This window comes from Herpailurus yagouaroundi, unplaced genomic scaffold (assembly GCF_014898765.1).
Source record: "Herpailurus yagouaroundi ecotype Mexico unplaced genomic scaffold, PumYag 222, whole genome shotgun sequence".
In the NCBI taxonomy this organism is placed as follows: domain Eukaryota; kingdom Metazoa; phylum Chordata; class Mammalia; order Carnivora; family Felidae; genus Herpailurus; species Herpailurus yagouaroundi.
Window position 1 is genome coordinate 16,075,493 of NW_024412453.1, and position 24,393 is coordinate 16,099,885.

Consider the following 24,393-nt stretch of genomic DNA (forward strand, 5'->3'; position numbering starts at 1 on the left):
CCCTCCTGAGACACATGGTCAAGCCCTGCTAGCCTCCAGTGCCCTCAGCCTGTTCCCTGCCCCCATCCCAAGTGTGGCCAAAGCAGTGGATCTCAGTGGGAACAGCCCAAATCCAGTGAAATAAATAGACAACAGTCAGGATGCTCCATGTGCTATGAGCTGTCCACACTGCACACAAAAACCAGATCCCAGGTGGTAGAACTATTCTGTAGGATATTACAATGGACACACGTCACAATAGATTTGTCCACACCCATAGGATATACACCACCAAGAGCAAACCCTAATGAAAACGTGGCTTCGGAGATAAATGATGTTCATCAGTTGGAACAAATGTCCCACTCTTGTGGAGGTGCTGATAGTACGGGAGGAGGGGGGGCTGTGCACGTGGGGCCAGAGGGTTAAAAGACAACAGTCCTAGTATTTAAACCATCTGATCTGTAATAGACATTCATGTCAATCCTGTTCCCTTGGCCCCCATCGATCCCCAAATGGGGCTGGAGAGGAACTGGCCCTTCCCATACCCTGGATACTCAAGTCGAGGTGCCTGCCTGGCCCAGGGTGCTCCTGCCCCGCCTGTGCATCACTACAGGGAGGAAGCATGTGTGGATCACAGCTCACAGAGCCCTGGGGAGTCTGGGTCAGCACCACACGGAGGGGATGACTCCTAGCACCACGACATCTGCTGGTGGAGGCGTCCCCAGCTGGGTGGATGCCACGTGTGCCTGGTTTTCTGAAATTTGGTACCTGAAATACATTAGTTTGCTGCCAACATTTTTCATTTTCTTAACTGGTAAACTATAAAGAAAATTTACCATTTTAGTCATTGTTAAGTGTACATATAATTCAGTGGCATTAATTACATTCACAGTATTGTGCTGCCCTCACCAGCATCCCTCTCCAGGACTTTATCTTCCCAAACTGACACTGTCTCCGTTAAACACTAGCTTCCCGTTCCCCCTCCCCCTGCACGAACCACTCTACTTTGTCTCTATGAGCTTGATGACTCCCAAGTACCTTATGTAAGTCGCTGCCAACATCTTAAAATGAGACAACTCCATAGCGTTGTTGATGATAGTCAAATGCTGGAAATAACCCGAATGTCTATCAGTGAACGGCTGGAAAACAAAAGTGGTCTATCCACAGAATGGAATTGACTCAGCTGTAAAAAGGAACAAGTACCCATCCGTGCCACAACATGGATGAAGCCTGAGACACTGTATTAAGTGAAACCAGAAGGAAACGAGCCACCACATATTGTATGATCCCATTCACATGAAATGTGCAGAGTAGATGAATCCTAGAGACGGGGAGTGGGTTTGTGGCTGCCAGGGTCTGAGGGACCCGGGGAAATGGGGAAGGACTGCTAATGGAATTGGGGTTTCTCTTCAGGGTGATGAAAATGTTCTAAAATGGATTGTGGTGGGGTACCTGGATGGCTAAGTCAGCTAAGCATCTAACTCTTGGTTTGGGCTCAGGTCACGATCTCATGGTTTGTGAGTTCGAGCCCTGAGTCAGGCTCCACAATCAGTGTGGAGCCTGCTTGGGATTCTCTGCCCCGCCTCTCTGCCCCTACCCTGCTTGCTCCGCTTCTCTCTCAAAACAAACACAACAAGATCCAATCAAATGTCTATAAGAAACCCATTTAAAAAATATATTAACTGGGGCATCTGCATGGCTCAGTTGGTTAAGTACCCAACTTCGGCTCAGGTCATGATCTCGCAACTCCTGGGTTTGAGCCCCGCTTCAGGCTCTGTGCTGACAGCTCAGAGCCTGAGCCTGCTTTGGATTCTGTATGTGTGTATCTTTCTCTCTGCCCCCCCCCCACTCACCCTCTCTCTCTCTCAAAAATAATAAACACTAAAAAATTCTTTTAATTTTTTTTAATGTTTTTATTTATTTTTGAGACACAGAGAGACAGAGCATGAGCAAGGAAGCAGCAGAGAGAGAGGGAGACACAGAATCCGAAACAGGCTCCAGGCTCTGAGCCATCAGCACAGAGCCCGACGTGGGGCTTGAACTCATGGAATGTAAGATCATGACCTGAGCTGAAGTCGGATGCTTAACTGACTGAGCCACCCGGGTGCCCCAAAAATTCTTAATAAAATAAAAAAATAAAATGGACTGTGGTGATGGAGGCACAACGTTGGACTTAAAATCCACTAAACTGTATGCTTTAATGAGTGAATTGTACAATATAGGTAACCCCAAAAATGAGGTAACTAAAATCTCCACAGAAGAATCTGGATGCCCAGCTTCTCTTGCAGAGCACCAGACGATCTGGTAGCACAGAGTCTGAATTCCCACATGGCCCCCTCGGGTGGAGCCGAACAGCCACCCCCTTGAGACAGGGCAGCCAGTGTCCATCACCCCCACCGCCTCCTGGGTTCTGCACAACTGGGAAGCACGTCAGGGCCCACTCGCTTTATGTAAAGTTGCCGGCTGGCTCATCTGCGACCCTTCATGAGGATCATGCCAAATAAATACAACTTTTGGTTAAAAGATCTGGGGCGCCTGGCTGGCTCAGTCGGTAGAGCGAGCGACTCCTGATCTCAGGGTGTGGGTTCGAGCCCCATGTTGGGTGTAGAGATTACTTAAAAATCTTTCTACAGATAAATAATTACAAGATACAAAGTACGGGTTTCCCAGTGCTAAGACATGCCTTCTGCAAGAGGTGCGAGTGTTCATTTAATTCGGGGACAGGCCCCAGGGTGGCAGGAGAGCAGAGTGAGGGCAGGGCCATCCTTGGACACACGGTAGCCAAGAAGCGTGTGGGACTGGAGAGGATTCTCGTCTTTGAGGGGGGTCTTCATGACAAGGAAGGCGGAGTTCAAGTCCACCTAAACCCAGAAGCCTCAGGAGAATGGCCCAGGTCAGAAACATATCAGATCAGAGACCCACCTGTGTGATAGAGCCAAGGTCCGGTGCCCAGGTCTTCATCACCCACACGTGACCATGCCTTCCCCCATCCTCCCTACCCACCTACCTTTCCACTCCTCTCAATCCCCAAAGGCTCAGGGGCAGAGTTACTTTTTTCTATTTTTGAGGGCCTCGTCTCACGTTCCAGCCTCAACTCAGAGGCTGCAAAGTCTGGAGACTAACGCCTCGAGACCCTCCTGTGGGAAGAAGCCCAATCTGAGTCTTGAGTGGGACTTGATTGGGCAGGTGTTGCACTGCCCCCTTCCGGCCAGCAGGGGAAGGACGGCCTGGTGCAGCAGGGATGGTGTCTGGCCAGCAAGAAAACCACCTTTCTCTTTCAAAGTCTCCCTCCAGACTTTTGCTTTCAAAAGACAGGACATGAATGGGATTTGGCTGGACTTCTCCAGGAAGAAAACTTAAGCTGTCATGAGGCACTGCCCAGGTCCCACCGCTGGACCTGGGATCTAGGACCGTGCCGGGCCCATTCTGGTGAAGGGAGAAGCATCTGATGCTGGCACGAAGTCACCACGCAGCCTCTTTGTGTCCACAAGGTCTTCCCCAACGTCTTCACCCGGCCCAGCAAGTGCTCTCACACCTCATGTGCACAGCCTGGAACCCTGGGATGGGTCTGAGCTATGTGCTCAGGGTCACTGCAGCTGTGCAGCCATCAGGGCTTCTGTGGGACAGCCTCGGCTGGGAGCCCAAACCAGTTAAACTACAATCAGCAAAAACTTCAATGCAAAAAAACAACAACAACATTCCTCTGAAAATAATGGAGGAGGAAAAAAAAAAATCTAGTAAGGAAGACAGTGACATGCAGGGCCCCAAGTAGGCCAACACTGCACATCTTCTCGTGGCCCCCAAAGAAAGTTACACGCCGAGAATTCCAGAACATTCAATCAAATAAGCATAGTCTCATGGAAAGCCCCCCCGCACTGGGATCTTGGAGGGTCAGCATTTGTCAGAGCACCATGTGGCCATCATGGCGCGTGTGCTCTTGGGCTGGAGTGACTCAGTAGATGGGCGCGGCCCCAGGAAGGCCAGAGGTGATGCGGGATGGCCCCCATGTGTAGACGAACATCAGCAACCCCACTGCTGAGCCCCCTGTGAAAAGCAGTTTGTACTCTTTCAAAGAAGAATATGACCACAATTTAGGCTTTAAATAACTTTTTGCAGTAATCTTATTTACATGGATACAGAATCATTTTACATTCTTAGATCACAGTAATAGATGCTTTATTTTGTAAATTATGAAGGAAAACAAAAAGGAAACTATTTGTAAGCCTTCTCCATTAGCCTGTCTTACCAGTGGGAGGATCTGGAAGCATGTGGAGCCCGCACACCCTACAAGCTGAGACTGGGGACAGTGTGTTTTGCTCTGGCTGGACGGTGAAACCTTCAACCTCTCAGACTGTGCTTTCCTTTTCTGAACAAACATTTATAGAGACGACAGCAGTTCTCAGCACTGAGTAGTTTACACACACTTCTAAAAACCGATGTCAGCAATGTGAGTGGTGAGAACCAAGCCACTGGCAGGCAGAGGGGCAGGCCTCTCGGGTGACAGGCTGTTAGTCGGCCCTGGGCTGTAGCTGTGACCAGCTGGGGTTGAGCAGAAGGGCAAGAGTCCCCCTTAACGCCTGCCCCAGGACGACAGAACTCAACAGTCAGGGACGAGAAGCCACCCCACACAGGGTGGAAGGAAGGACTATCCGTCCTGATAAAGATCTCGGCCCATATGGTCAGGAATGACATCTTTGGGGACCCCCTTGGTACGTGCGTCCCCAGGCCCCAAGGCGCCTACGTTCCAGCTGTTTGAGATCTTTGGGACATAAACTCCGACAAGAGCACAGGGTGTCCTGGCTGAGGGGTGGAGGACACTGTGGGGTGTGCAAGCTCCAGGTTCCTCAAAAAGACAATCTGGCAGAAAAGACTCATTCCAGAAGCTCCCGGAGGTTTGCTGAGAGGGAAATTAATCACTTCATGACTCAGTGCAGCTTAAGGCTTCATTTTTAAGCTGTAAGCATGGCCTTTAATTCTTTAACTAATATCTCCACCACTTTTGATTCCAAATTAGAGTTTTAGCTCTGCAAGAAATGTCCAGTTGTTTTACTCTGCCTGAGCTAGAAGAGGCCAAGTTACCTACCCATGGACGGGAAACTTCCACCATCCCTTATGGGTGCCACGCCCTACTGCCCAGGGGCTGTCCCCTATGACTAGTCCGTGGAGAGGTGTGTTGTCACATGGTTTTGCTGTCGCCAAGGTGGTCCAGGGCCTCTGCAGGCAAGGGCGCAGTGTTGCTGTTCCAGAATCCTTCCAGGGCCCTGGCCACGCGGAGGGGCTGCTGCTCCCGGCCTAGTTCCCAGTGGACCGTTTTCCTGAGCCAAGACACAAATGGTCACGGTTCACTAGCACTGCAGGAAGAAGGCGCCCTGCGGGTGAGCTTCTGTCATCCCTGGGAAGGAGCTGCACGAGGAGTCCCAGACACCAGGGACCAGAACAAGAGAAAAGTGAGTCCCGAGACACCACAGTGAGCAAGCACGACTCGTGGCAGCCCCCTGAGGTTTACACGGCCCTGCGGCTCCCAGGCAGGGAACATGACTCCACAGGAGGTTGGGGGGGAAGGGGGTCTGAGTTCTAGGCCTGGCTCTGCTGTGACTCTCCCTCTGTGACTGTGGGCAGCCTGGTTCTCACCAGTGTGGGACGTGGCCCCCCTGGAAGCTGCTGGAAGGAGGACTGTGAGGCAGCCCCCCGTGCAACCTCTGCAGAAGTGGACATGGCAGAAGGCCGGCCGCTGCAGTCTGGTTCCGCCCAGCACCGCCGGCCAACGCCACCACCCTGCCCTGATGCAGACCTCTCCACGGGCCGGGAGGCCTGGCTCTGAGTGGAGCCAGATACGCCACAACTTACACTGGCAACCCTTCCAAACCTGGGAGCAGGGAGACGGGGGTATGATACTGGTTAAGGTGAAGGAAAACAGGGTTAGTTCACAGAGGGAAACAAAGGGGGAAGAAACCTCGGGGTTTTCCTACCTCGGCTGGGATATCAGGAGGTAAACATTTTCTTAAGTTTGGAAAGGAATCCCTCCTTGTCCTCCCCAGCCTCAGGCCTAGCCTTGCCTCCTGCGGAGCTATCCATGGTCCTGCCACCTGGGCACAAACAGCAGAAAGAACTGGGGTCAAGGGAGCCACCTCCAGGAGTCCCATCCCTGGCCCCGCCTACCCACACTGGCCACCCAGGGGCTTGCCACTCAAGAAGCCGCCAAGCACCACCCCGAGAGGGGAGGGGGCGGCTCCCAGGTCAGCCAACGCGGCCTCGCCTGTTAGGTGACTGAAGCAGAAGGGCCGCTCAGTGCTTTATTCAGTGTATCCCAACTGCTCCTCGAGTCACTGACCCACAACAGGGAAACAAGACAGAGAGAAGGACAGTGACCAGCTAACTCCACCTGAACAACTGTAACAACTGCCAAGTGCCATATGCCTTCCAGGTCAGGCCACACAGATCCCACAGTAGCTCACTCAATCCTTTACACACAAATTTCACACATTAAAAAACAAAACAACAACAACAGAAACCACAAAAGCACAGAGAGTTATATTAGATAGTTTGCCCAAGGTCTCAGAGCCGGTAGGTGGTGGGGAGAATGGAGTTCAAACACAAGCAGCGAGGGCCAGAGCCCAAGCTCCTAACAACCAAGTCACTGACTCCAAGCAGGTGAAGAACACGTACCAAGACCAAATGACCAGCTTCCACGCTCCGTACGTGTGCACCTGGGGTCTCTGGGACACCCAGGGAAGGGACTCACTGCCTTGTGGAATCCCACGACACGTGCACTTCTTCCCTGTAACAACAGCAGTTGGGCACCCTATGCGTCCCTGGGCAAACTCCCCGTCAAGGGCATGTGACCCTACATGCCCTAGAAACAGGGAAGCTACTTGGCCATTTTTTCAGGGCCCAAGCTGAGATTATGGAGATCAACTATGCTGCATAAATCTGTACTTTTCAAGATCTGCCAACCACTAGGCAGGCAGGACAAGCTTCTGCCATGAGCTCCTGTACTCAGCACAGGGCACGTTTCTAACATGCTAGGTTGTATATGCCAAGTACAGTGCATAGCACAGTAAAAAAGGATCATGGTTCCCAAGATCTCAGTCTAAAATGCCATCATTAGTGAGGGGCGCCTGGGTGGCTCAGTCAGTTAAGTGTCCAACTTCAGCTCAAGTCATGATCTCACGGTTCGTGGATTCAAGCCCCACATCGGGCTCTGTGCTGACAGCTCAGAGCCTAGAACCTGCTTGGGATTGTGTGTCTCCCTCTCTCTCTGCTCCTCTCCCCCTCGCACTCTCTCTCAAAAATAAGTAAACATTTTTTTTTTTTAATTGAAAAAAGAAAAAAGATGCCTTCATCAGTAAGAGGCCCAAAGCTCTGGGCACCAGGCTCCAAGCAGGGGTGGGTGGAGTCGCCCCTGGGTACAGCACCCTGGGCAGTCTCGTGGACCTGGCATGCTCTCAGAGCTCAGAAACGTCTTCAGAGAGAGCAATAGCCCCAAACAAGGATGTGCTAACCAAGGTGTGAGCTATCACCAAAGTCAAGGTGGCTGAGTGATCCCCGACTCCCAGGGTTCCCCAGCAGAGGACCCCGGGCACTGCAGAGTCACCAGAGCAGATCCCCGTGAGAGGTGCTCACCGCCACAGGTTGCAGGTTGCAAGTCCCTTAGTCCCTCACATCCGTTCTGACGTGATGGCTTAAGTAACAAAGAGCCTCCTCACACAAAGCAACCCGCAAACCAGAAATTTCCCATCACTCCTGGGCCTCCCTGGACACAGGAGAGGAGAGTACGGACTGATTTTATCTTGCCCTTGCTCTGGGAATGGCAGACCTTTGTGCGTGCACATGCATCACTATGAGTTATAGCTGACAGAGCTTTTAATGTGTGCCACATACTGTGTCAAATGCTTTACTTACGTGATCTCATTTAATCACGTAAGAACCCTATGAAATACAGGCTGCTATCATTTCCAACTTACAGATGGTAAAGCTGAGGCCTGGAGAGCTGAAGTAATTTGCCCAAGCCTTTACAGATGGTAAGGGCAGAGTGGGGCCTTGCCTCGTCCGTTGCCAAGCTGTTAACTACGAGTCACAACAGGGCACAGAAACTCAGACTGCCGTCACCCTCTTCCCCGCAACTCTGCTGTCATCATCATCCAGAAGGTGGGAAACGGTGATGCCCCCATGGCTATAGGTATGTGAGCCACAGTGGCCAAAGGCCCCAGAATAAGCAACCAGTTAACAGGTTAATGATTCACAACAACAAAAATAAAACAACAAAACGCAAACATGCCAGATCACCCCCTACCACCAGGAACTCAGGTCTTACCTCTATTTTAAATTTGGATAAAAGGACTCCTTCAGGAGTAAGGTTTACTGGCAGGGACATCAAAGGCTATAAGCACTAAATTTAAAATTCTGAACCAAATGTCAGGACTAAACTACACACATAGATGACAAAGTCTATATACACACTGTTTTTCTAACCTAGGACAGGAGGAGGGATGTGTCCTTACGGATGTTGCGGACACTCAGATGCCTTCTGGTCTCAGGACAGGATACAAACAAAGGCACTGTGCTTCTAAAGCTTCTTTAAATACAGCCAGCATGTCACTTGTGCCTTTAGAATAAAGAGGAAATGCCCACTCCAGCTGAATGGGCACTACATGACCATTTCTAGTCTACACCTTCAGAAGGTGACCACACCCAGAGGGGCTGCTCAGCCAACACAGAGGTCCAGCCTGAGGCCACAGGTCTCTTCTCTCCTGGGGAAGAGCTTATACTCCCATCTCTCAGAGTATCTCCCAGCAACATGAGAAAAACGAATTCAAATAAACTCAGTCAACATTTCCAGTGAACCAGCCCTGTGCCAGGTGCCATGGAAAGTGTTGGGGGATTCAAAGAAGAAACACGCCAACTCATTAGGCAGGGATTCCAAGTTAGAGCTGCCTGATAGCTGTTTATACTGTGATCCCAGGGGAAGAGTAACAATCATCCCAGGAATATGGGCCACCTTTTTGGGCCAAAATGTTTTTTCCATCAGCACAAGCTTCTCTTAAGAGAAGGGTTCAGCACGTATCTGGGGCTCAATGCTTGCTGTCTTCTCCCGTTATCTATAAGCTGGATGATCGCACGGACTCTGTCTCTCTGTGTGTCATCTCTTAGCACGTAACAAATGCTAAAGGAACGTATGTTTGAAGAAACAGAGACCGAGAGGACTCCAGGACGTGACTTCTGGGGACCGGGGCCGCCCTGCAGGTGGAGCTGCAAGTCTATACACACAGCCTGACTCCCTGAGCCGACTACACACACAGGCTGAGCCAGCAAAGTACCTCTCGTTCTACTAAAATTTTGTCTTTTCCTTCATCTTCCTCCTGCCAGCACCCTGTGTGAAGGTCAACGCTGCCAACTCTGTCGGAGAGGAGAAACGGCAGGTGGGATTCCCAGACAGTGAGCTCTGGAACTGCTTTCTACATCTCCAGGTAAATGTATGTGTACTGTCACCAAGAGTTAACGAGGACCCAGAAGCACAAACCCTGAGCCACACTGTCTCTAATTCAGTCTCGCAATAATAGACTTTGCCGACTCCCTGTGTCTTCTATGCTCAGCCCTGAGTACTGAGAGTCCCTGAGTGCACGGTGTCTTTCTGGACTTTCTGATTCACAGAATGGGGAAGAAGCAAGGGTCAGCTGTTAAGGTTTTCACCAGCTGTACTAGGGACCAGAAATAAGCAAGGGATATTAAATCCCCCAAACCTTTTGGGTCGGTTTCCTATGTAATTTTATCTTCTCCAAATGCCCTTCAGGTGCCCTTTTCCCTAATGAAAGTATAGACGCCCAGAAATCAGTTTGTACCTGACAGCTCCTGTCAGGTTCTGAGGGCTCCCCAACTCACGTGTATTTGGAGGCTACTAAAAAAGTGATCTGAGGGGCTCCTGGGTGACTCAGTCGGTGAGCGTCCGACTTCGGCTCAGGTCATGATCTCATGGTCCGTGAGTTCGAGCCCCATATCGGGCTCTGTGCTGACAGCTCAGAGCCTGGAGCCTGCTTCAGATTCTGTGTCTCCCTCTCTGTCTGCCCCTCCCCTGCTCATGGTCTGTCTCTGTCTCAAAAAAAAAAAAAAAAAAGTGATCTGAGTAACACTTTATTCCACGAAGCAATGATACCTGAACATAACTGTTTCTTTTTTTTTATTTAAAAAAAATTTTTTTAACGTTTATTTATTTTTGAGACAGAGAGAGACAGAGCATGAACAGGGGAGGGTCAGAGAGAGAGGGACACACAGAATGTGAAACAGGCTCCAGGCTCCGAGCTGTCAGCACAGAGCCTGATGCGGGGCTTGAACTCACGGACCGCAAGATCATGACCTGAGCTGAAGTCGGCCGCTTAACCGACTGAGCCACCCAGGCGCCCCTGAACATAACTGTTTCTAACATAACTTCAGTTTAAGTTTTGTTAAATGCTTGAAATAAGAGATTCAGACTCTACTTAAATAAATATGACCCACTGTTAGTGAGGTTGTCAGGAAATGAGAATTATAAGTACTGTCCTATTTTCACACGCAGATTGCAAAAATAACTGTCTTCACAGTATAATGAAATTTAACCATGTCTGGGCAGCATTCTTTGAAGCCAATTCTAAGATTCTTAAATGCTATTTAAAAAATTATGTCCAGGGCCCCTGGGCGGCTCAGTGGGTTAAGCGTCTGACTTCGGCTCAGGTCATGATCTTGCAGTTTGTGACTTCGAGATCTTGCAGTTTGTGAGTTGGGCTCTGTGCTGACAGCTTAGAGCCTAGAGCCTGCTTCAGATTCTGTGTCTCCTCCTCTCTCTGCTCCTCCCACACCTACACTCGGCCTCTCTCTCTCTCTCTCATAAATAAACATTAAAAAAAAATTACGTCTGGGAGCCAAATTTCCCACGAGAACACAGCTCTGAAATGACAATGAAAGTGAGTAGGAAAAAAATAATTTGGCATGCTACGTCACTTTACAACAACTTTTCAGAAATGTGCTCAATTCATGCATCAAAGTTAAACTATGCTCAACAAAATTATGTCAATAAAAATTTAAAAGGAAGAAGTGACAAAGTGTCTGGCACACCAGAGGTTCCCAATAAATCCTGGCTGAATGAGGGTGGGGAACTAGCTATGAGGACAAGGAACCACAGAAGTCACGAGGGTTCAAAGGATACTCATAAGCTGACTGTATGATCAACTCTCAAGTTAAACTACCAGAAAAGAGTTTAACAAAAACACCAATGTTCTAATCTAGTGAACAAGGCCCACATCACGACTCACAGGGCCGACCTCAAGTTCTCCCGTGGTTGGGAGAGGAGGAAAATCTCCCCGGCCAAGTGACTGGGAACATTTGCAATTCAGGAAGCACAACTACAATTACGTGGAACGGCTATTTCCACTTTTCAGTACAAGGGCTGTAACAAGAGTGTAAGAAATCCAGGTACCAAACCTTTCCATGTTTGGTCAGGCTCCCGACAGGCTTTGTGGTGGCTGCTTTGTCACAGACGACTTGGCCCCCTGGACTCCACAGAAGCCCAGCAAGTCCATGCAAAGGCAGTTGCTGCTGGGACCTCCAGCCCTAGGCTCCAAGACCAGCCCTCCCTCCCTGGAAACCCGCCCCTGGCTGCCATCACCTGCTCTGAGGGACCACACACTCTCCAGTGCCGTTCAGGCTCTGAGGACACGGGGGACATCCACCGCCTGCCCCGAGTGACCACACACTCCCTAGTGCCATTCAGGCTCTGAGGACAAGGGAGGGGCATCCAGGACCCACACAAGCAGAATGATATAAGGGGGGAACACCTGTGCAGCTGAGGCCAGTTCACCACGCAGCTTGCCCCATCCCGGGCCGAGTCCCCACCAGCGGAGGACCATCATCTCCTCCGCAGGGCCCCCACCTCCCACGGGAAGAGGCGCTGCAACAGAGGCGGCCATCACCACAGCCTGTGCCTGCCAGCATTTTGGTATCAAATAGCTAGTATTTAAAAACACTCTATAGATACAGCCTGACATCCGAGCTCAGGGCAAACGCAGCATTTGTTCGCTGCCGGACGAACTCAAAGTTAGACCTGCTGTGCACAGGCAGGTTTGCGCTCAGTCGACTGGCTTTTTTACGGGTTTGGTAGCTGTCACTTACAAGACACTCTGAAATCTTAGGGAGGCGTTCTGGGTCAGGATTGCATAAAGCCTTCCAATCTGTCTCCTCCTTAAGCTGTTACAAGGAATCTCATGTGGGGATGTGCCCAAGGTCACAGGGCGAGCGGCAGAACCACGGATAGAACTCAGAACAGCTCTCACAGACACACAGCTGCCCTCCGGCAGGAGGCGAGCTGACACTCTCTGACCTCTGCACACACGGGGCAAGTTAGAGTGGCCGGCAGGAGACTGTTCCTGGCTCCCAGCACCCCTCTGTCATGCTCCCCGCAAGGGCAGACCCCAACGTGTTTCTGAACCATGCACCCTCCAAGGACTGAGAGGCCTTCCACGTGTTGCCACCTTACCCGTGCTTGTATTGGTGACACCATTCACCGTCCCCTCCACGTCGGTCTCATCCTCGGCGTAGCTCAGGATCAGGCTCTGCTGCCGGCTTGTGAGTCTCCTGTGGAGCAAACAAATTGAGTGTTTCCTCTGGGCAGCCCTTTAAATGATGGGCTGGGCCGGTTTCCACGTAAGCATGTGGAAAATGTGGGGACACAATAAGGCAGAGGCACACACCCTGAGCCTAAGAGCCACCCCCTCAAAGCTTCAATAAAGAAAACCTGAATTACACTGATCATGGTGAGCACTGCATAACATATCAAACTGTTGAATCTTTATGTTGTACACCTAAAACTAATATAACACTGTAAGTCGATTATACTTTGATAATAAAAATGTTTAATTCTTTATTTAGTTTGAGAGAGAGCACACATGTGCATGCATGTACAAAAGGACAGAGAGAGAGGGAAAGAGACAGCCCCGACGAGGACCTTGATCTCATGAACTGTGAGATCATGACGTGAGTCAAAATCAAGAGGTGGATGGTTAACCGACTGAGCTACCCAAGCACCGTGATAAAAAAACAAAAAACAAAAAACAAAAATCTCCTAAAATACCTTAAGTTGAGGGGGGGAGGGGCTCTTATAAGTGTTGTATGTAGAAAGTTAACTAAATAAAAGGAGCACCAGGGGACACCTAGGTGGTTCAGTAGATTAAGCGTCTGACTTCCGCTTAATCCGTCATAATCTCATGGTTCATGGGTTCGAGCCCCACGTTGGGCTCTCTGCTGTCTGCGTGAGCCCACTTCAGATCCTCTGTCCCCTTCTCTCTGCCACTCCCCTGCTCATTCTCTCTCTCTCTCTCTCAAAATAAAAAAAACTTTTAATTAAAAAAAAAAGTAGTGCCAGAAATTTCGCTCACCCTCCCCAATAGGGTGAGCCATGCCTATCCTGGATGCCACAGCACTCAACTCAAACCTTTCTCCCAACGAACGGAGACGTCATGTGCTATGATCCAGTTACAGATTTGTGTCTCCCACGAGACCCCCAGGGCCCTGAGAGCAGTAATGATAAAACCAACAACAGCAGCTATGGCTAAGTGTTCCTTATGTATTATTCAATTTTCCAGCAACTAATGAGGGTGGCCTTATTATGCCCACTTTGCAGATGGAGAACCTGGGCAGGACACGTCTGACTGTAAGGTAAAAATAACTGGCACAAGCCTCAGTGCTTACGGCAGCGGACCCACAACGGGCCGGGCGGTCTGGCTCGGCATAAGGCCTGGCAGGTAAAAAGCCCTCAAAACCGGGTCCTGCTGGGTGGGGAAAATGCAGAGATTGGGCGGACCTCACCATGGTTACGTGGGCACGCACTTTGGAACTCTTATCTTGATGTGAATGTAGTGATCTCCATAGCCGTAGCTGTTAATCCGGGGGATACCTTTCCCACTCATCCGAATCTTCTGGTCTGTCTGAATCCCAGGGGGAATCTATAAAGCAAAGAAATCTGTGGTTTTCCTTGGTCTACAGTTGCTCAAATGGAAACATTTCACTACACTAAGACTCACTCCTTGGAAAGAACTCCCATTCAGGTTTCCAGACATCCACATGGAAGCTGGCTAAACCGGGGTCCACCTGGAGCAGAGCCCAAAACAAGCATGTGGGGGCAGGCAGTTCGGGAAGCTGAGCCCACAGCAGGAGTGAGGTGGCACAGAGAGTGTGACCTGGGAGGGGGCAAAGCCAACACAGGAGCACAGTGCTGGGGCTGCTCCCTGGTGCCAGCAGAGGCGTGGATGTGACCCAGGACCTGCCTTCACTGGTGATTCCTTCATCAGGGTCTACAGTCTGTGATTCACACCCAAGGAATGGCCTAACATTCCTCTACTTCTCCCAGACCCCATCACTGAGTCTCCAACAGGCTGCTCGGCCACAGGTTCTAGCCACTTCTCAGCCGGTTCACAGAGGGGAAAAAAAAAAAAAATAGCAACGAAGGACAAGAGTGGCAAACACGTTCTCGGCCTCTTACCGTCACGTTAATTGTCTCGTACAGGCCTTGCGCTCTGGCTGTCCCCCCAAGAAGAGCCTGAGCTATGGAAATAAAGAGGTCGGAGTGGATGTCTGCACCGTCCCTCCGGAACACGGGGCTTTTCTGCACCTACGGTCCAAGCAGGAGAGATGTGGTTATGCGTGCAGAAGTCCTTCTCGAGACTGGACAACAGCCCATCTCAGCAGCCTGGGCACAGGGTCCGGCGTGCGATACGCTGCTTCTTTGCTGAAGAGCACAGTATCAAGGGAGAGGATGTACTTTCACCAAAGCAGAACATGACCCCAGGCTCCGGGAGTTGCAGGTCAGATTCATTTCTACATAGCGACACAAGAGTGTCGGTCTCAGATCAAGCCGTCCCAATGGGCAAATAAAAAAAGTAAAATTGGCTTATTAAACATTAAAAAAAAAAAAAAAAAAGCTTACTCTACTGGCAGGTATAAGGAAACAGAGATTAGTACATCTACAAAGGCACAGTTTATTTTCCAAACAGTCATCTGGTACAAACCACCTTCAAGACAGACAGACAGCAGTGGAATGATTCTGATGCACAAGCACTACTTTTGGGGCCTCAAAGACACTTCTTGCCTTGCAGTGATTTCCCCTCTCTCTGTTCTTGTCTATTATCAGGTGGGAGCAGGGTCTGAAACCCCCACCAAGCCCACTGGAGAGCCTGGCTGACAGCTGGCTGCCTTTGTCTTTGATTCCTCGTCTAGCACTTCACGCTTTACAGTATTTTTATCTGTGTTTTAAATTACAAAATATTTCACACACGCATGAACAGGAAAAGTAGGGGCGCCTAGATGGCTCAGTAGGTTAAGCGTCAGACTTTAGCTCAGGTCATGATCTTGCAGTTCGTGGGTTCGAGACCCGTGTCGGGCTCTGTGCTGACAGCTCAGAGCCTGGAGCCTGCCTGGGATTCTGTGTCTCATGATGGACACATCCTCTCTCTGCCCCTCCCCCACTGGTATTCTGTCTCTCTCTCAAAAATAAATAAAACACTAAGAAAAAATTTTTTGAACAGGCAAAGTAAATTACATCACACACGCAGAACACCCACAACCCAGTGGAGGTAATAAAACATCGCGATGCAGTGAAGCCCCTGGCTCCTCCCCCTCCAGAGTGGCCCCATGCTGAATGTAGCAGTTCTCATTCCCACATATGTATGTGTCCCCAAATAATATGTAGCACCCTCTCACGTGCTTTAAAAGTGTTTATAGACAGTCTCCCTCCCTGCATCCACTCGCAATCTGCTTTCTTTCCTTCAAAGTAACTGAGAAGTCTCAGTTGTGCTGAACGTATGGCTCTGGTTTCTTCCCGTGGCTGCTCTGAGGCACTGTGGCCACAGCACGGTTCTCTCATTCACTCTCTTATCCGAGGGCAGCAGACTGTCGTCAGTGTCTTGCTATTATGAGTGAGGGTATCTTGCACACAGCCTGTGCCTTCCCCTGCTGCGCTCACATGGCTTTCCTGGGGCACCCGGCAGAAATGTGGGGACAAGAACTGTATCTCCTTTACCATCTCCTGTCTCAGACACCAGGTCTGTCTCTGCACACAGTAGGAAAAACTGCACCTTTGGCCCTTACCACCCCCACGAACAATTTGATACATAAATTCAAAATCACAAGGAGGGGGGGGTCTGGGTGGCTCAGTCAGTTGAGCATCCAACTCTTGGTTTCGGCTCAGGTCATGATCTCATGGCTTCGTGGGATCAAGCCCCGCATCAGGCGCCCTGTGCTGGCAGTGCAAAGCCTGCTTGGGATTCTCTCTCCCTGTCCCTCTGACCCTCTCCCACTTGTGTGGTCTCTGTCTCTCTCAAAACAAGTAAATTTTTAAAAAAATCACAAAGAGATGCATTCTATATTTTTATGTGTCCTATGTTTTCCAACTTATAAAAATCTTGAGGAAACTGTTCTGTCCAAACATAGCACAAAGGCTTGACGTGATACATGTTTCATAACACCACCGAGGTGGCCACTGTTTCCCTTAGACATGCCCCCATGAGCGCCCACCTCCCTGCAAGAGGGCAAGGGCCCAAGAAGCTGTGCGAGCAGAGCACCCACCCTGAATGTGATGAAAATTTCTCTTTTTCCGACAGGCATCCGCACCGTCTGGCCATCTTCGACTCCTGTAAGAACAAAAGTTCAAAAGGGAACATTTATTTGGGGACCTCCCATGGAGTTTCCTGCCCTAAATCCATTTACAAACCACTGACTTCCTTACCCGTTCCTATTAATGAGGAACAACACAACTATCCACAGTACCTCCAATGGGTGTAACTTCTCAAAGGAGCAAGTACAGCAAGTGATACCCAAACAAGAGCGCCTTCTATTCATTTATACAAGTTCCCTGGACACCTGCTCCTACCAGGTCCGTGTAGCATGTCGGTGAGTTTAGAATTTAGTAGGGGAGACAGCTATCGCCCAAATAACAACACTAACAAGTGCATCATTACAAACAGAAATGTGTTCGTAGAAGCAAAGACAAAGGACAAAGGACATCTAAGGAACAGGGAGAGTTCCAGAAGCTGCTCTAGGGAGGCAACACTCAAGCTAGCAGCTCTGGGAGAAGAGTTAACCCGCTGAGAAAAGAAGGTGGAAAGTGAGCTTCAGACACAGGGAGTGACATAAGGCAAGGCTCTGTCTAGAGGCATTATGGCCCGTTCCAAGAGCTGGCATGAACATCAGGAAGGCCGCAGGGCAGGCAACAAGAGGAGAGGCTGCAGAGGCCAGAAGGGGCGGAGACAGGTAGCATTTCTCACCCCAGGAGTCACTGCACAGGCTTCAGGACAAGTGACATGATCAGACTGCCCTGCAGAAAGTCCATCCTGGGAACAAGACCCAGGTGGCGAGAGCAGTCACAGGCGGCCCCTGGGGTCTAGGAGGAAGGGGTAATGGTGCAGACAGGGCTGGCCACAGTGACAATGCTGGCCTCGTTGAACGAAGGTAGAGGAGCTCCACAGGGGAGTAGAGCGGGTGTGTCAGGTACCTTCTGCCCACGCGGCATGCAAGGGTAGATTTTAAGGACAACTAGTACAGAGAGGAAAACGCAAGGAGATTCCAGTTCCTCCTCCAATCCGGGCTCCAGATCCTTCACCACAGCTTTTACAACAGCCCAATCACAGGGAAACAAAGACCCCAGCTGTCCCAGCCCCGGTACGTGGAGGAGCCCAGGACCCACCGGCAGGCACAGGGATCACCACTTTCTTCTTCTGCTTGGCCTGTCCGGCTCCTCTGCATATGACGCAGGGAGTCGTGATGATGGAGCCTCGGCCACCACACCTCCGACACGTGGAGCGCATCACAAAGGGGCCTGTATTTATGGTTTCCTGATAAAGAGACGAAAAAGACGGAACCCTTAAGTACACAGGTAAACTCTAATGGCCAAGCCTCCGGGAACACAATGCACGACAGAGAAATGTTTCATCAAAGACTCGTGTTCTGTGTGAACACGCACTAAAACATACTGCCTAAGAACACGGGGACCCAGACCTTTCTCCCAAAGGATGCAGGCGTCATGCAAGATGATGCAGTCACAGACTTGTGGAAAACACTCTGGCAGCTATGAGAACTGTGTGTGCATCTGTGGGGCTGTGCCCTACAGACCACACTCGTGCAATAGCGTACGTCCCTTGCAGCCTGGGTGGCCACCAGGAGTGAGCTGCCGGAAAAATCATGGTGTAACCACGTTAACAGAACACTGCACATGGGTGAGAAATGCTTTCTGAGATCAGAGTTGTAAAAACCAAAGCAAACGCTGCAGCACCATGTACAGAGTGCTACCTTGGGTTACTGGAACCTCCATACAGATGGCTTGAAATGTGCGTGTCCGTCTAAAGCAGGATACACAAGAAGGTCACTAGAGCTGTGCCTCTAAGGAGGATGCCTGGAACAATTAGGGGGTGGGGCTTGGGGAGGAACACTTAACTTTTCACTGGACTTTCGTTTTTCCTTCAGAATTCTGTACCGTGTGCAAATATAAACACGTACATTTTTAAACATGATAAATTTTAAATTAGAGACATTTTAAATGTAAGGATTATTTGTCCCAGCAATTCCACCTTTGGAGGTCTGTGTCACAGAAAGTAGAGGCATCAGATGGAAGGCCATATGTGTAGAGGGTTTTCCTGTAGCACTGAAACCTAAGTATTAAGTTGGAAAATGAGATCTGCATGTATCGGCCTGGAGGAATGGGCATGATCCATCAAAGACCAAAGCAAGTTGCACAACAAAGAGTATGTGTATTATACTCTCATTAGAAAGTTTTTGCTTTAAAAAGAAATTTTTTGTATGGAGACAGAGACTGAGTTGTGGAAAGAACACCTCAAGTTATGAACTTGGGAGTCCAGGCAAGGGGCGATTACTGACATTTTCTTTATGTATTCCTCTGACTGTTGTGTCAGAACAAGTACTTTTCAATAATTTACAAAACAGGCAGGGGGACGCCTAGGTGGCTCAGTCAAGTGAATATCTGACTTGATTTTGGCTCAGGTCATGATCCCAGGGTCGTCCTACGGAGCCCTTGTTGGGCTCTGTGCTGAGTATGGAGCCTGCTTGGGATTCTCTCTCTCCCTCTGTCCATCTGCCCACTCGTGCACACACTCTCCCGCCCTCTCTCCCCTTTTCCCGCTTTCTAAAAAAAAACAAAACAAAATGAACAAACAAACAGTGCAAAGAAGTTAGGTTAAACAAAAAAAGTAACCACTTTCTACCCAGTGAGGAGCTGGGGGTAGTGGCCACAGACCACAAGGCCCCGCCAGCTGTGGGAGGGGCTGGGGGCCAGGAGGCCCCTGAAGGGTGGGGGTGCGCAGGGAGGATGGGGGAGAGGACACTCGGGGGGGGGGGGCAAAATGAGCAGGACCACGCCAGCAACAGGGGCTGCCTGCCTCCTTACTCCTGGGGCACCAGTGGTGGGGGCCGGGGGAAGATAGGGAGGACCCAGCCCCCCCTTTCTTCCCACATGGCGCTCAGGTACAGTGAGAACAGGGCAGTAGTGGCCTCAGGGACCAGACTAGCTGCTCTGGGTGGTCAGGTTTCTCTTTTGTTTTCTCAGCAATCGCTGTTGTAATCAGAGGGGCACTACTCTCTTTAAAAGGTAACTGCTCAGCTCCCAGAGGTTTCAGGAACGCTTATAGAGAGGCAGTACACCCCATTTTTCAGTCTCCTACAATCAACGCAGTGATCTGGAGTTCAGGAGTCAGTATGTGCCTCACCACAACTTCCTCATTAATCTCAAAGGGAAAATTAACAACTTTACAGTGAAGAAACCTGGTGGGCACTATCTTAACTAACTACTCATGATCCAATGTCACGTCATCACTAATGGGACAAACTGACACCTCACGACTCCTGACGTGATCCACTGTCAAGGGCACTACCCCTCTGTGGCGTTTCACCAAAAATGTGTGATCTGAATCTGGTCATGAGAAAATATCAGATGAACCCCAAATAAAGGGCATTCTACAAAACAGCTGGCCTGTAATCCTAAAAAATGTCAAGGTCATAAAGAAAAAGAAAGGCCGAGAAACCGTTCCCAGATTAAAGGAGACAAAAGATATGACAACCAAACACTATGCAAAATCCCAGCATGGATCCAGATCAGGAAAAAAAGGACATTGTAAGGACAAATGAACACATGAGAATGAGTACAGAAAATGGTATTCTAGCAACATTAAGTTTCCTGATAGTGACAACTGTGTTGTGGTTGCATAAAAGAACATTCTTGTTCCTTGAAAATACACAACAGATATGACAGTGCAAATGGGACAGAATGTTAACAACTGGTGAATCTGGGTAAGGAATAAGGGAGTGGCTCTTTATACCGTTCTGTATGTTTGTATTATATAAAAACTTACCAAAAGAAAAAAATGATTACACTTCAAGCAAAATTTAAACCCCCCGCCCCCCAGCAACGGTTTCAAATTACCAAAATTTTCAGGGAAGTGTATTTTCAGGGAAGACAGCACAGGATCACTGACCAAGACAGAGTACTCTTGGGAAAAGAAAGATCTAGATAAAACATTCCCACCTAGTCACGGACACTCAAAAGCACCAAGCACTGCCAGATAACTCTCCAAGGCTATCCACAGGAGCGTAGAAAAAAAGCTGGCAAGGGGTGTGGGGAGGCCAGAGGCGGGGGATCCCAGGCGGCGGGGGGGTGGGGGGCTCTGCCACACTCTCACCATGCCGGAGCCGCCGCAGTAATGGCAGTTCTGCATCTTGGTGCCAGGCTCGTTCCCCTTGCCGTCACACCGCTCGCAGGTGTCAGTGATGTTCACAGTGAACTCCTTGTTGACCCCCTTGGCAGCCTGATTAAACGTCAGCTCCATGATGTACTAAAGAAGTCAGAGGGTAGCCTGTCATCTTTGGTTAATTACCAAAGTGATCCTCCACTTTGAAAGTAAAGGAGGGCAATGGTCAGCGGTTTTCATTCACGTTACCTCTTCTTTTAAACTGGGCTTTATTCTTTACGATGGTTTTACACGTTTATAAAATTGAGAGGGAGGTATCAGGATCTCCCCCTGCCCCCACACATGCACAGCCCCCACCAGGGTCAGGATCTGTCCCCGGGACATCCATTTTTTATCAAGGATGAACCCACATGGACACATCAGAGTCCCCCAAAGCTCGTCTTTCACTTTAGGGTCCACCCTTGGTGGTGTATTTCCTAAGGGCCCGAACAAATGTATGACACGGGTCTGTCGTTACAAAATCATAAAGGACTTTCACTAAATGTGAAATTTCACCAAAAATCCTCCATGCCCCACCTGTTCATCTCTTCACCCAGCTACTTATTTTTTAACTCACCTGTCCTCTGCCAAGTAGGAATGGATGGGACTCGACTGACTCTGCCCTACATCTCAGGATTTTCAAGAGGGAATGCTTGTTTTAAGTGAAAATGTACTTTTCAACAAACTGTTCACAGATAATATTTGTACATAGTCCTTATAGACAGCTCGAATGCTCCCCAAACATAATTTAAGTCATAAAACATGCTCCCTCTCTCAGCTCTGATAACGTCTTATTAGGACATAAATATGCAAGAGGTAGAATTGGTGTTGTGTCTCCGTTCCGGCACCGAGCTCTTCTACAATAATGCAGCAAGCTCCAGACAAAATGCACCCGAATCATGGACCCTCAAAGCCTTCGCCTCAGGCTGCCTGATTAAGCAATTGTACAGCTAAAAAGGATTACCTACATGGTAATCCTACATGGATTACCTACATGGTTTTCCTTAAATATGGGAATTATTTCCTACCAAAATGGCTGCCTCCAGATCATTCCATTGAAGATGCTTTGGGGTTTTTTTGTGTTTTTTCTGTTTTTTTTTTTTTTTTTTTTTTTTTGAGAAAAAGAAACATAAAATGTTTGCCTCACAATGAGTGGCTAAAATGTGAATGATTCTTTAAAACAAGGAGCTTACCTCCTGAGGCTGACTGAATACACTCTGGAAATCCCCAAAAGAAGAGGATGAGAATTCCCCGAAGATCTTCCTGAAGAGCTCCTCGGGGTCAACAGTGGGGCCCCCTTTCCAGTAGCTCTGTCCGGAGGCGCCGGCATCTGAGCCCGCAGAGCCGTAGGTGTCATACTGTCTCCTCTTCACTTCGTCACTCAGCACCTACCGGAAAAGGCCCGGCGGTCAGGCGCCACCAGGTCTCCCGAGGCCCAGGACACGGCACAAGTTCACACCGTGTGTACAGGTAAGGGTGCTGGATCAGCATTAAATTTCCTGCTTTTGACAAGTGTACTGTGGTTAACGTAAAAGAATGTTCTTGGTCTTAGAAAATTCACACTCGAGTACTGAAGAATAAAGAGATACGGCGTCTGTGACGTACTCTCAGATGGCTGGGGGATGTGCACACTCATACAGCAGGTACACGATACTCTACGTATCGCGAGTCCCTACAGACCCTCTAAGTCTGGGAAGGTCGCTCTGGAACGGCTCAGCAGCCCGCCACAGTGTGCGCTTCATCCCTCTGACTACATTTCAAGTTCCTCACAGGCGGCCTCCTACTTTTTTTTTTTTTTATTTATTTTTATTTTTTTTATTTTTGGGACAGAGAGAGACAGAGCATGAACGGGGGAGGGGCAGAGAGAGAGGGAGACACAGTATCGGAAACAGGCTCCAGGCTCTGAGCCATCAGCCCAGAGCCCGACGCGGGGCTCGAACTCACGGACCGTGAGATCGTGACCTGGCTGAAGTCGGACGCTCAACCGACTGCGCCACCCAGGCGCCTCCCTCCTACTTTTACAATACGCACCATCCCACTAGACAGAGATGCCCTAAGGAGGGGGGTCAACAAATAAGTGTGGAATTAATTAATCCAACCAGGAGCTCCCAGACCCGGCTATAAATCAGATGACCTGGGAGCTCTGTTAATACAGATTATCAGACCGTTTCCTACTGAGATTCCAAGTGAGATCTAGCAGGAGACCTGGGAATCTTTTCTTCAAGGAGGTAATCTGGTATGGGGACAGTCTTCACAATGGACCTTATGACATGTTAGGTCACCCTGGGCAGCACAGTCTGATGTACCCACACAGCTGAATGACAGTGACTGCACACACAGGTAGGTCGCATTACCTCATAGGCTTCTGCCAGCTGGGAGAACTTCTCCTTGGCTTTGGGATCATCCTTGTTTGTGTCTGGGTGGTATTTCTTGGCCAGCTAAGGGAGAAAACCAAACCATAAATTACAATGGACACATGATGATTACCAACACTGGACCTCAAATAACAGTCATAATCTCACCTCCCTTACAACATTGGTCTGTTTTGAGATTTTGCAACCAACAGCAATTTTTTTTTTAATGTATGTTTGTTTGTTTATTTATTTTTTGAGAGACAGAAAAAGACAGAGTGCAAGAGTGGGGTGGGGAAGGGCAGAGAGAGAGGGAGACACAGAATCTGAAGCAGGCTCGAGGCTCTGAGCTGTCAGCACAGAGCCTGACGTGGGGCTTGAACTCACGAACTGTGAGATCATGACCTGAGCCAAAGTCAGACGCTTAACCGACTGAGCCACCCAGGAGCCCCATCAACCAACAGCAATTCTTAAAACAAGGCCTAAGACTTTAAAATAAACCACCTCTTGCAGCAATTGGGTTACTCAGTCAGTTAAGTGTCTGACCAACTCTTGGTTTCGGCTCAGGTCATGATCTCACGCTCTGTGAGATCGAGTCCTGCATCGGGCTCTGCGTTGGCAGCATGGAACATGCTTGGGATCCTCTCCTCTCTCTCTGTCCCTCTCCCCAACCACATTCGCTCATGATCGCTCCCTGTCAAAATAAATAAATATTTTAAAAATGTCTTTTTTTTTTTTTTAATTTTTTTTTCAACGTTTTTTATTTATTTTTGGGACAGAGAGAGACAGAGCATGAACGGGCGAGGGGCAGAGAGAGAGGGAGACACAGAATCGGAAACAGGCTCCAGGCTCCGAGCCATCAGCCCAGAGCCTGACGCGGGGCTCGAACTCACGGACCGCGAGATCGTGACCTGGCTGAAGTCGGACGCTTAACCGACTGCGCCACCCAGGCGCCCCTAAAAATGTCTTTAAAAAATAAAATAAATAAAAGTAAAATAAAATAAACCATCTCTTCAAATCTGACACATGTACACATTTTTTAACCACAACAAATCTCTGCCAAAAAGAGCAAATGCTTTAGAACTTGGGCACCTTTGTGAAAGCAGTGGAAAACAGTGTGTCTGATATACCATCAACTATGTAAAAAGAGAAGAAAATAACTGGATACGTAGATGTATCTGCTGTACAAGTTATTTTGGAAAACATATAGCAAGCTAGTAACATTGGTTGCAAAAGGAGGGATGTAAGAGAACAGGAGGGAGACTTTCTACCGAATATACTCTTTTGTATTTGCTTAATTCTGAACAAAGGAA

The 24,393-nt window shown here is 49.2% G+C and overlaps 1 protein-coding gene and 1 non-coding gene across 3 annotated transcripts in view; one reads left to right on the top strand and one right to left on the bottom strand.

Annotated features, from left to right (window-relative positions):
• The first annotated feature begins 2,512 nt into the window (after positions 1 to 2,512).
• On the top strand, positions 2,513 to 2,584 carry TRNAR-CCU (transfer RNA arginine (anticodon CCU)). Its single transcript has one exon. It is a non-coding gene; the product is annotated as a tRNA-Arg (tRNA).
• Positions 2,585 to 4,069: 1,485 nt separating this feature from the next.
• The window catches only part of DNAJA3 (DnaJ heat shock protein family (Hsp40) member A3), a 29,843-nt gene continuing 9,519 nt past the window's right edge, over positions 4,070 to 24,393 (bottom strand). The window contains exons 3-12 of one of the 2 annotated variants that reach the window (XM_040459135.1): positions 23,084 to 23,167; positions 21,923 to 22,117; positions 20,682 to 20,834; positions 17,681 to 17,828; positions 16,564 to 16,628; positions 14,483 to 14,611; positions 13,831 to 13,946; positions 12,482 to 12,579; positions 5,949 to 6,065; positions 4,070 to 5,294 (exon numbers count right to left, since the gene is read on the bottom strand). In XM_040459135.1, coding sequence (XP_040315069.1) covers positions 5,962 to 6,065; positions 12,482 to 12,579; positions 13,831 to 13,946; positions 14,483 to 14,611; positions 16,564 to 16,628; positions 17,681 to 17,828; positions 20,682 to 20,834; positions 21,923 to 22,117; positions 23,084 to 23,167 — 1,092 coding nt within the window. In that variant the 3' untranslated portion in view covers positions 4,070 to 5,294; positions 5,949 to 5,961. The remainder of the gene's footprint in view (positions 5,295 to 5,948; positions 6,066 to 12,481; positions 12,580 to 13,830; positions 13,947 to 14,482; positions 14,612 to 16,563; positions 16,629 to 17,680; positions 17,829 to 20,681; positions 20,835 to 21,922; positions 22,118 to 23,083; positions 23,168 to 24,393) is intronic. The other variant, XM_040459136.1, reaches the window with a different exon arrangement.